General features: G+C 38.0%; 2 protein-coding genes across 7 annotated transcripts in view; one reads left to right on the forward strand and one right to left on the reverse strand.

Annotated features, from left to right (window-relative positions):
- Window positions 1-3651: 3651 nt before the first annotated feature.
- LOC126295307 (uncharacterized) lies at window positions 3652-4887 on the reverse strand. The gene is made up of 2 exons (XM_049987751.1): window positions 4776-4887; window positions 3652-4673 (listed from the first exon to the last, which is right to left on the reverse strand). Exons 1-2 carry the CDS (start codon window positions 4824-4826, stop codon window positions 3840-3842), a joined length of 885 nt encoding a protein of 294 aa, XP_049843708.1. The 5' UTR covers window positions 4827-4887; the 3' UTR covers window positions 3652-3839.
- A 16-nt stretch (window positions 4888-4903) lies between these two features.
- Window positions 4904-12548, forward strand: part of LOC126295305 (uncharacterized) — a 36320-nt gene continuing 28675 nt past the window's right edge. For 2 of the 6 annotated variants that reach the window (XM_049987747.1, XM_049987748.1), the window contains exons 1-2: window positions 4905-6446; window positions 9349-9457. In XM_049987747.1, coding sequence (XP_049843704.1) covers window positions 5217-6200 — 984 coding nt within the window. In that variant the 5' untranslated portion in view covers window positions 4905-5216 and the 3' untranslated portion in view covers window positions 6201-6446; window positions 9349-9457. Of the gene's footprint in view, window positions 6447-9348; window positions 9458-12548 lie in introns of all 6 variants that reach the window. The other 4 variants (XM_049987749.1, XM_049987750.1, XR_007552454.1 and 1 more) reach the window with 3 other exon arrangements.

Here is a 12548-nt window from a genome sequence, read left to right on the forward strand (position 1 = left end):
GATAGATTCCAGGGTCAGATTCAAAGCTAAGCTGGACACCTTATGTTTGAGCTTTGATTATTAAACGTGAAAGAGGTTCCAATATAATTCATTCATTCATTCATTCATTCATTCATTCACTCACTCACTCACTCACTCACTCACTCACTCACTCGCATCTCGTAGTGCGCATGTCACTGTCTCCTCCATACGTACTGAGGCATTATTAGATCTCACATCAGTTGTGAATTTATAATATATTACACTGCTGCATAGGTACACCTTGCTAAATTAGATATGCTAAGATTTAGAACCATTCATACCTACCTTGAACCTATGCAATCAACCCCTACATATACGTTATAGAGGAGGAAGGAGAGATGTTCCTTAACATTTGACAACGAGTGCTAGCCGATGAATTTCATACTGAAGGAATGGCATTTAAGGGCAGCTCAGTCTAAAAAATAAAGACAACATTCAACATATTAGGACGGATTCTAACAGAAGAATTAAAAGTCTAGCCACTTCCTCTAGTTTCAACACACAATATCCCGTCACTCCAGATAGTAAATGTTCCAATCTATTACCAATGTTTGAGTATGATCTATATGTAATCTTCTTTCAAGTACCGGTATATTATTTTAAACCAATCACCTGGGATAATACATTTAATAAACTCAACTTTCATTCCTACATTAAAGAAAAATGGCCAAGCTTCACTTATCTTTATGCTGATGGATTAAAAAGTTCACAAGAATATACTGGATGCCCTTACAATTGCTCCCAGCTTCAAGTCCAGAAAATAAACGATAGTGGTTTAATAAGTCTGGTAAATTTCCATGACAGAATGGAAAATTCATTCATGGTTGGTAAGCTTTATTATTTCAAGGGTCATAAACAAATTTGAATCATGTACAGTTCATAGTTGACAGGCATCTGAATACGTCAGTGTGTTGACTGTGATTGAAAATGGAGAAAACCGAGTTTCATGATGTTATTAAACATTTTCATTTAAAGGGTTGGACTGTCACATATCTAAACAGAGTTGGATGAGATTCACACGGACTCTAAACCAACACTGAAGACCATTTACTTTTGGATTGATCCGTGGTCATACATGCACCGGAGATGAAGCATACTCTGGCCGTCCAATTCAGGTCACTAAAAAGGAAACTATTGACAAAATCCATGATAAGGAAATGCAAGAAAAATTAGTGAGATTGCTGGGACTGTAGGAATTTCACCTTTGCGTAATATCCTGCACGGAGAATTGGCTATGAATAAAACTGTGTGGATGGTTGGAGCCATGATTGCCCACAGTCTACTAAAAGCTTAAGTGCAATCCCCAACATTTTTTGCGACAATTTATGACTTTTATGAAGCCTGGCTCCATCATTAGGCATCAGAGTCAAAATGGCAGTTGAAAGGATGGAAAAAGGCTGATGACACTGTACCGAAGAAGACAAAGACCATTTTATCAGCTATTAAGGTGATGACCACTGTTCTTTGGGATTCCCAAGGAATAATATGTCTACATTACTTCGAAAAAGGACGAACTGTAAGTGGATCCTATTATGCTTCATTGTTGATTTGTGTGGTACTTACATTGGCTAAAAAAAGACCAAGTTTGGCAAGCAAGAAAAGTGGTCTTTCACCACGTTAAAGCACCTTCAGCGATAACAATGGCGTAAGTGCATGAATTGGGTTTTGAATTTGTTCCTCATCCACCCTACTCACTAGACATAACCCCAAGTGACTTGTTCCTATCCTCTAACTTTGGCTTCCTGGAATGAAATTTTCATCAAATGAGGAAGAGATAGTTGCAGTCAACGAGTATTTTGCAGACAGACAGAATCTGTAGAACAAACACTTTTCCTTGCTTTTTTTTATGAGGCCAGAGCACAAATTACCAAAGAGCGATTCTATATACATGACGGGAGCGGGGGCAATTTCAAAGGCGCATACATTTATGTTTTCAGTTTCAGACTCTGGGATTTTAACTGTATCGACTTCCAAGAGCGTCCTCAAAAATGTCTAGCATCGGCAATGGGATAAATTAAGTAACCGACATATTCTAGATGTGGTTAAGAACATAAGAATGGCAAAATTAGTAATCTTCTATGGGCACACACTTATGCGTGTACAAAATACAAGGAAGAGGACATCTTAGTCAAATCAGCGAGATCAGCTGCCGAGCTCCGACTACGAAACACAGTAATATGGATTAAATGCATGAAGTCAGACATCTTGCTCTACTCCAGTGACAAGAGAAGTGGAATGAATCTGAACATCGGAAAGGTAGGGGCGTAATTATTATGCAGTGCTACAGCCTCAAGTCATCTTCATACCGTGGTTCAAGAGGGCTTAATTGTACCTTGCTCATCACTCATAATTCGCCTTCGATTCAACCATGCTTCCTTCACACTTCATGTACTGTACATCGAATTTACATTTACAGTTCGGCATAAGAGACAATCGCTGATTCTCATTCCTTGTGCCAAATACGACGACGAAAGAACTTTATTAAATCCAATAGCCATCGAGTTGTCTAGCAGCTACTCACCTATCCTCTAAAGACGTTCATCTATATGAGTTAATTGGTATTTTCATTACGAAGATCGGAGCAAATCTATAAGGCAGATGTAGGTTGATATGAATTTTACTTCATATTACTTACACAAATGTTTACACTTTATGGTGTGTTCGTTATGTTCTTTTATATAAATTATATATTTGATGGCTAAATAGAGAAAATTCTCCAAAGGCCAAATAAATAAAAGAAAAAAAATCATATGAAATATTACAACATGCGACAGAACTTTATGCAACACAAACTACCAAGTCAATATCCGTCGCCATATTTTGATGAGCTTAGAATGTGAGAATTTTCTGTGCCGTAAAAATAAATGTTTGAGTTATAGATAACTAAACTTCCACCCATTAATATGAATTATTGGAAATAAAACGAATCGGGTAAAATGAAGGCGAACAAAAATGCCTGTAATAAAGAGAAAATAGAAACGATCCATCGTAAAAGGAGGATATAGCGGAGACCACGATAAACAGTACGAACCAAAAAATTGAAATAAAATAATCTTTAAGACTGACAAATCAACTAAGTATTAATAAAGTTCTCGCAGAGAGAGCATTTTGTTTCTGTCACACAAGATAAAAGAAATACTTCAGAAACAACAAAAATATGACATCGAATTAACTCTGTACAGAGACAGCATTCAAAATACGCAGTCCGAAGTAAAGGCCAGCGACGAGCTAAAACTACACTGTGGACTTCCGTTTTTTTTTTTTTTTTTTTTTTTTTTTTAACTAACCTACGTTAATCCGCTCTCTCGGCGTTAAACCGAGTTCTTAGCAGTAACCACAGTTGACTTGAGACACCGCCACCTAAGGCTACAGTCATGACTTTATGCTGTAGTCCCTAGGTAATAACAGGATCCCAATTCTCGGAGACATAACCAGGAGTACATATGATGCCATATCACGGTTTCTAGCGAAAAATATCTAACATGAATTGAACTTAACTAAAGAACTTAATTAACAAATTTTTTGCAATCAACTGTGTTTTGTAGTTTGATTACAATAATTTTGATCTGAAAACACGAATGTTTGCCCTAAACAATATGTATCACGAAGGAAAAAAAAAAGTTACCTTGTTATATGTGTCAGTACATTTATTTGTGATGGCTTAAAAGTTTGTAAGCTAGAAGCCAATAAAAAAAATAATTAAAAAATGTAACGACAGTCTTGCAAACAGCAACGAGAACATTGTACAAATAAATAGACATTGACAGGTATTGCTATAATTTAAGTAGTAATTAGAAACAACAGCATGGCACTAAACTTTATTCGGGGTTATAAACTCTGCGGACTGCTTCCATAAATTTTATAAATAAATCGTTTTCATCACTCCACCTCCTCCTCCACATGTACTCGAACATATGAGAATCAAAACCGTCCTTGCACTTATTCGTTCCACGAAAATAACGCTTGATCGAGGACCATGTCCCTTCTACATTCTTAGTGTCCTCTGTATCTTTGAAGTTCATTTTGCGTTTTACAGATAAGCTGATGAACAGTTCATCGGATAAGCAGTCATATGATCGGAAACAATCGGAAACGACAGTTGTTCCCGGCAGCACATATTTTTTAAGCACATTTAAAAACACACGTTTCGTTGTTTTCGGAACAACTTGGAAGAAACATTTATTGCTTCCTCTTTCAATCCCGCCATACACCCATCCGCCGGTAACAGGTTTACCCCTCCCAAACTTTCGACTCGCCAACTTTGCTTCGACAATTTCAACAACTGATCCCACTCCCCCAAGCACGTCACCATTATTTATACAATCCTTAACACAAACTTCACGGCAAAAACTGCGCCAGTCGACAACAGTGTGCTTCGACAGATGTAACTCTTCACCAATGAAAGCGCCACTACACTTCTTCACCCATAAATACGTTATTTTTAAAATGTCTCCAATCGTCAGCCTGCTTCCCGCAAACCAACTTTTCTGTCGTATGCTGTAGCGGCAAACATGGGACATTTCATTGCAACACCACTGGACACCGTCACTTCGGTCTGTTCTCTGTATCAGCCTCATGGGCCGAGAACATTTTTTACAAAGCCGTTCTTTGGCAATCAACCCTCGTTGTATACACCATCGTATAACACCATCCTGCAAATTAAAACAACTGCACTCGAATACGAAAGAACATAAAACACATATTTTCCTAGAAACATACTATAAAACAAATCAGTGAGAAAATGAATAACCTACCACAAAATTCATAATAATAAGATTACTAAAAGTTATTCTGGCGCCCTCCATCTCGAAAAAAAACGTAAACAATTCATAACCACCCTCACGAAATTGCCAACATTAGCACGCGGACACCGTAAGTGCACTATAACGTTTTTTAGTACTTTTGTACAATTGTCACTACTTTTATGATTGTCTCCATGTGGTCGTCCTTTATTCTTAACTTCGTTTATAACATCTCATGTTCGAGTGTCGGTAGACGTCTGAAACTTGAAAGAAATACGTGTTATTAGGGGAGTAGAGGCGACTAGTTGTTCAGAGTGTTTAGAGGGTAGTGGGCGACTTTCAGCTTCAGATGAGTTTGTGCATCTTTGGTATCCCGGTTTGCGTGAGAACTGTTGGGTTACGTAGTTTGCGTAAACACAGCAGAATATCATATTTTTGTAGCGTTTTGTTGTGATGGAAGTTTTATGTGAAAGTGTTCCTAACGAGGACGACTGTGGTATAACATACTCCTCGTCCTCTAGTGAAGATGACGAACGTAGGGACCAAGGCGTTGCGATGACTTACATGACTCTTGATTTAATTTTAAATGATAATTCGCGAATGTTTGAATTTCTGAGAAGTTTTGGTGTGCTTGCGAACAAATACGTATGTGCTACGTGTCGGAAGCCTATGTCCTGTGTGAAGGTTGCAACGACTAGATGTGGCGATGGGCTTATGTGGCGTTGCGCGAAAGACAAAGTGTGGAGGTCAGTTCGTAAGGGTACTTGGTTCGAAAAGTCGAAGATTAAGCTTAGAAGTATAGTTCTGTTGACATACTGTTTTTGTATGCGTAAATCTGTGCAATCCACGTGTCGCATCACAGGCCTGAGTGACAAAACGGTCGTCGATTGGTTTTTGTCATGTAGAGAAATTTGTTCAGCTCTGATGAAGAAGAGGGGAAAAATCGGGGGGCCAGGTGTTGTGGTTGAGTTTGGTGAGTCATCTTTTGGAAGTAACAAATATGATAAGGGAAGGTGGATGGCAGAAGTTTGGGTTTGGGGAGCAGTCGTTTGTGGGAAGGACCACGATGAATTGGTTTTGAATGTGGTTGAGAAGAGGGATGCTAGGACTTTGCAGTGGTTCATTGAAGAGCATGTTGAAAATGGTACTGTTATATATTCAGATAGATGGGACAGTTATGAGGATGCAGAGGAATTTGACCTTCAGTCGTTTGCAGCAGATCACAACTACCAGTTCCGGAATAAAGTGACTGGTACAATGGAGAGATATTGGAAAGAAGTTAAGAGAGTTCTCGAGGGAGGCAAGAGACGGCGCAGTGGTTTGCAGAGTCATTTGGATGAGTACATTTGGAGGGAAAGTGTGTTTGTGCAAGGGTGTGCATTTCATTCGTTCATGCAGAGTGTTGGAGCCCTTTATGTTCCACGTGTAGAGGATTAAGATGTGGATTTGCTGTTTGGGTTTGATTGCAGGAGAGGTGTGTAGTGGGAGGGTCTAGAGAGGGAAATTTGGTTTTTGTGTACGTTGTTATTTATCAACCATGTGTGTGGCGCATCTGGCTGTAGGATTGTGAGTTGGTCGACCTGAAACCTTGTCATTGTGGAGACATTTTTATGATGCCTACTTTTCTTTCACTTTCTCAGTTTACCATGCGACACACAAATGAAGCTTGCTGTTATCTTTGTGGTGAGTAATATTCTGGTGTTTTCCCTTCAGTTTATATTAGTTTTGTGTTATTATATATCCAGCTTTCTTGTTGCACTGCTTTGTGTAACAAGTATAGACAGTTTCACTGTACACACTGCCAATAATCAGGAATCAACTGGTTTCTAGAAAAGAGAGCTGCTCTTCTGTTTTAGAGTGCTGCTGTTTATAAATATAAGTATATATATTTCTTAGATTTACACAGCCACAGTTTTTGGTTTTATGAGATGTACCTTAAAATAATTAGTACCCAAACTACTCTTTATCAGTTCCCCAGTTCTGTTATGTTATTGGGTTAAGTGGAGTTAAATCTTAATGTAATATAGTGTTATGTTAATCTTCAGTTATGCAGAGGTGCTTCTTTGTGCTCATGTCTTTTAATATCGTTCACTACCTTTTGGGCTATATAAATTCTGTTATTTTATACCATGAGGTGTAATGAAGATCATGCTGCTGCTGTTTTGCTTTAGTTAGTTTGTCATGGCCAGAATTTACTCCTCCTTCCTAATTGTTCTAGTCAGAGACTGATATGTAGAATAACCTAAGATCTAGATTACATTGCTGCATGTGAAGTAGTGTAGTCAGTGAAAGTGTTGCAACAGTCTTCTTCCTCTTCCCCCCCCCCCCCTCCCCCCTCGTGAATCCTGTAGCCATATTTATAACCTCAGTTAAAACACCATTTTTGGCATTGTGGCCTGATACTTTAAAGTTTTTAATACGTTTGAAGGTTTTAATAACAATAACATCCTATATCCTGGTAATTGATAGTTAATACACAAGATTTATGATGTCATAGTCATCATACAATTTGATAGTGTTACTGGTTAAAGCTCATGTATTGCACCATATTCTTCACTATTTTCATTTGGGCTGGATATTTGTTTGTTTGTATGTAATTAGTCAAAATAAATACTATTACTGTTTTTGTGGGAGAGGGGAAATAGTTTATTTTAGAAAACTGTGTTACTGTCTTGTCATTTGTTTGGGTGTCATGACTTATATTTAAAAAATCATTGTTACGAACGCTAATTGTGAATCACATAATGACACAAAATTGTAAGTGTTCCATATTTTATACCTCTATTCCCACATTTCTCAAGAGCTTGTATTTTTTCCCCTGCTGTAGTTAAGGGCATTTTAGTTAAAACATCCATTATACAGGCCTTTTGTCTTTTTTAAAATGCAAATGGCTTTGTATTTGGCTTTGAAGAAGTTGTGTTAATGTACAGAATACATTGACTGAAGGGATAACTTGATATAATCAGTACATAGGCCTTTATGTATTTTCACCCAGCTTTTGGCAAAATTTGAATTTGTGATTCCATCCGTCTGCTTTGATCTGTGATTTCATCAAGATGGCAGAAACATGTATTTCAAGCACATACTGCATGGCAACCATGGCGGTGCTCATTATACCTACGGACAGATGTAAATAGTATGTGAAATATTGAATATCATCAATAGAATGAAGCTAATGGGACAAACACTGGAAGCAGGGGGTTTGAGTGGAGGCAGACTAAATACAGTAAGAATAATGACCCCATTCCAAAACAAATACTAACACAAAAATGAAGCATACCAAATTGTCAACATTCCACACAATGCAAAAGTGAAAATCATTGGTTTTGTAAATTTCGCTTGGCACACACAGTTCAAATGAAGATCATGCATCAGTAACCAACAGCCTACCCCCCGGTAGCTGAGTGGTCAATGCAACGGACTGTCAGTCCTAAGGGCCCAAGTTCGATTCCCGGCTGGGTCGGAGATTTTCTCCGCTCAGGGACTGGGTGTTGTGTTGTCCTAATCATCATCATTTCATCCCCATTGACGCAGAAGTCGCCGAAGTGGCGTGTAATCGAAAGACTTGCACCAGGCGGGCGGTCTACCCGGCGGGAGGCCCTTGTCACACACCATTTGATTTGAGTAACCAACATAAACCTCGAAAACCTGGTATCCAAAATTTCATTTTGATCTATATAGCTCATATAAAGTGCTCGATACCATCAACCAACACACAACTCCAAAACGGATACCACAAATTTTACTTACTAAAACATTCCTGCTTCACTTACCCAACTAGTCTAAACCAAAGTCCACTGTAGGCCTACAGCAAACTAAAACCCACTCTCATAAGTATTCTAGCCAGTGACGGTAAACAGATACCTGCAGTACCTGCCAACCACAGTCCAACTCAATTACCAAACACTAAGAAGAAAAAACTAGAAATTCCTAAAAACTTGCATCATTACCAATTTAAATAAACACAAACAACCATATACAGAAACAAACACAACTTACACATTACAATAAAAAACAAATAAAATCACATTGCAACAAGCAGTCTCCTATTCACAAATTTGTGTCGTATCCATGATTGACAAAAAAAGAAAAATATAAACACTCTGACAATAAGAAACACACTGCACTAATAATTCCAAACACACACATGAATTCAACAGCTACAATACACAAAATCAAAGTAACTCACTAGCGAACCATCACAAACTCTTTCGGCAACAACCTGACACACTCAGCTCAGAATGCCAGATATCTCACTAACATTCCAAACAAACTTCAGAACATCAACATCCACTGCAAGAGATTGCCACCAAATAGAACAATACGTTGTCTACTAACACGACCAGACTCAAGAATGTGGCACAGTGACGTCGCGCCACACAACACAGTTACATCACTGGTAAAAGCAGACAGATGGAACTGCATCTTTCAGTTGACTGTAGCCTTTAATTCTAGGACATTAGCGCAGTTTTTAGTACATAAAATGAGTTTCTTAGACACAGTATGGATGTAATGTACAGCACTTGTACTAAAAAATCATCAGAAACTAGTGTGTTATGACCTTGAATTAATTTACATGTTGCAGATTAGTGATATTCACTTTTAACTGAAACTATGGACAACACATAGTGCCACCTGTAGCAACTGATGATGAATGTGTTAAGCATTCTAATAAGAGCCTAGATTTGAAAAAGGTATGTCTTTTTTCAGTTAGTGTGCTTGCAACAGTGAAGTAAATTACATGCGGAATTTGATGAAGTTGGGTGACTGGGCCCATTGTATGATATCAGCCTAAATTTCAGGAATAGCTGTACTGTAGCTAAGACTAACACAAGTCATCAGAATATTATTACGTAGATAGTGTCTGGGACGGTTGTGTTTGTATGGTTCAGTTGCAGATTGCAGATATTTTGTTTATAATAGATTATTTGTCTATTGTGAGTAGTGGCTTTGTTTGTATTATTTATTAGACCTGTATAGGCTTAGTGGAAACGGGATCCATAAAGGAAATAATATTTTGAATTGTGTGATATACTAGAGTTGTATATGCTTCTTTCAATTTTTTTATGAGGTGTGTTGAGGTTGTGATTAGCATTAAGAGCAAAGACGTTTACAATCACTTTTATCATAAACATTTGCAGTTTTTGATGTGGTGGTTAGGATGGTAGCTAATAGCTCTGCTTACAATGCAATGACTGAAATAAATGGCCACCAACTTCAAATACAAAGCACAGGAAATCAATAACGAGCATTGTGATTGGCTACCCTCATCCGATTCATTGTGTACACTTTCCATCATTTATCACATGAATTGTTACCAAAAGCAGCATTAAAGGGAAAGACATGGCAATGTGAGTGAATATCTACATGTATACTGTGCTGTTCACAATTAAGTCACTGGCAGAGGGTTCATCGACTCTCGTGTAAGCTCTTTCTCTTCTGTTTCACTTTTGAATAGCGCACAGAAAAAAATGAATACTTAAATTTTTCATGCGAGCTTTCATTTCTATTATTTTATTATGATCATCATTTCTCCATGTGAAGGTGGATGCCAACAAAATATGTTCTTACTCTGAGGCGAAACTTGGTGACTGTTTTAATGACTCCCACCCCCAATTCGTGTAACATTTCTGTAGCACTCTCTCCTGTTTTGGGCTAATACAAAACAAGCTGCCCTTTGAACTTTTCCAATATTCACCATCAATCCTATCTGATGCAGACTGCACAGTGCACAGCATTACTCCAGCAATAATAACTTTTACAAGTTAGGCGACAGGCTGATCACTTGCATAGCTGGAGGTCTATATTAGTTTGGAAGCTTGATACTTCCCGTTTTTGTTATTTTATGTTGTTTTTGCATGGAGAGTCTTGTGGTGATTGATTGAAATCTTAGATACTGCTTGGCCAGTTTGCAGTCAGACTGTTACTTATCAGCCTAGCCTAAGGTCGAGAGGATGTAACATCACTGACAGCAGTGTTATTGCCAGCTGCAGGTGAAAACAATAGCCAGCTAAAGAGCAGTAACAAACCGAAGCATTACAATACAGTTGTACAGTAATGCTGGTTGTAAAATGACTGTATGGACGATTTGGCCTATTTTACACCATATTTTAGTTCTACATGACAATGCTTTGCTGAGTGCATTTACGTGTTTTGATGATGCCATTACGACTTTATCACATTGGGACATTGTGTAGAACAGATCTGAAGATGGTCGTTACTGACTGAACCGGTCATTGTCGAAGGACTTTATATTGTGATCAAAGACTGGAATAAAAAACACTTGACATTACCATAGCGACATTGTCAAAAATTAGTTACACGATTAGTTGTGGTTGACATGCAAAGCCACTGTGTCCAGACCATTGCAATCATCCGGGACATTCTCATGCCAGCTTGACTACAGACCTCAGACTACTCCATAGATCAATATTTGACCACAACTAAGATTTCATACTTATGTTATTTGTCTCCCCCAAATCGCAACTGAACTGTCACCTTTCAGTGTAACCTAGATCATGGGCAACGTTACAGATCAGTTTGTCACTATAATGTACATTCCAAAAATAATATAGACACAGAACAACATTTTCAGTGTTCTGTTTTCCATCTGTGTGTGTGTGTGTGATGTCCCACAGTGTAACATCATTAAATCACTGGTTAAAGCAGAAATTCGGTATCAGTAGCTTCAGCTGACCCTCCTGAAGGGTGAGGGGGAGACGGAGATGGAGGGGGGGGGAGTAAACTCAGTATTAAATTGTGTGCTTGTGTGTCTATTTGTCCCTGAAAACTAATTGTTCTTCTCAGAAGTTTCAGTTTTATTGCATTATAACACACTATCTTGAGGTTGCTCAAAATCTTTATGTACCGTTTCAGAGTTCTTGCCACTTTAGCAAAATAAAATAAGAAACCTGTGTTTCAGAGAGATCTATAAAATGTAGCTGTGAGTTTTCAGAATATGCAAGTAGAAATATAAAATCCATCTGCTATAGTACTTTTTTTTGGAGAAACATAAGTGAAGATGGCGACTGCTCGATTTGCTTCTGTCAGGCAATCACAGTACAAGATGTGATCTAGACAGCCAATGGTAGTGAACGTTGGGTGAAGTTACAGAGCTGGCTGTCAGGATTTTTTTGGAGGGACAAAGCTAAATATTTGTGGCAAGGACGAATATATGTGTATGCTATAATTGGCTAACAAGATCACTATTCTTGTACTGTGATAGGTTGGCAGAAGCATATCAAGCAGACACTATCTTCAATTCAGTGGCTGTGAAGCTAAAATACAGTATTTGGTGGTTTTCACATTTATAGTTGCGTATGCAGTTCCAGTGAAACACTACTTTAAAGATCTCTCCAAAACTAGTTGTTTTTGGTATGGTGTGTTGTGCTAAAATGGAAGGTGTGCTAACGATAAATAAAAATATTGCTTGTATTTGTTGTTATTTAAATTCTTGTTATTTCTCCCGCTGCCAAAACATATCTTTGCATCAGTAGCTATAAAAATCTGCTGTTCCACAATTGTAACTACCCACAATTACTCACAATAAAGTTGTACAGTGGTCCTTTTTTGTCATATCCTTAGTGATATGTAGTACTCTTCTTCCTACTGCTTCATGTTGAATCGGCGGTTGTTCGTCAGTGGCTTGGATAGTGGTAGTTGTAATATAAAAACACTAATATTTAGTGTAATTGTTGTTACATTGTTATCTTAACTGAATTCTCCATTAAAAAGGAATGGCAGACCACTCACACCCCATGATGACAGTTACTCGCCTACGATAGG

This window comes from Schistocerca gregaria, chromosome 11 (assembly GCF_023897955.1).
Source record: "Schistocerca gregaria isolate iqSchGreg1 chromosome 11, iqSchGreg1.2, whole genome shotgun sequence".
In the NCBI taxonomy this organism is placed as follows: Eukaryota; Metazoa; Arthropoda; class Insecta; order Orthoptera; family Acrididae; genus Schistocerca; species Schistocerca gregaria.

Excerpts from the sequence above, each read along its gene's own strand:
- LOC126295307 (XM_049987751.1), bottom strand. The coding sequence starts at position 4,826 with ATGGAGGGCGCCAGAATAACTTTTAGTAATCTTATTATTATGAATTTT. Across the intron at positions 4,674-4,775 it reads TTATTATTATGAATTTTGTG|GATGGTGTTATACGATGGTG; the intron begins GTAGGTTATTCA and ends TTTAATTTGCAG.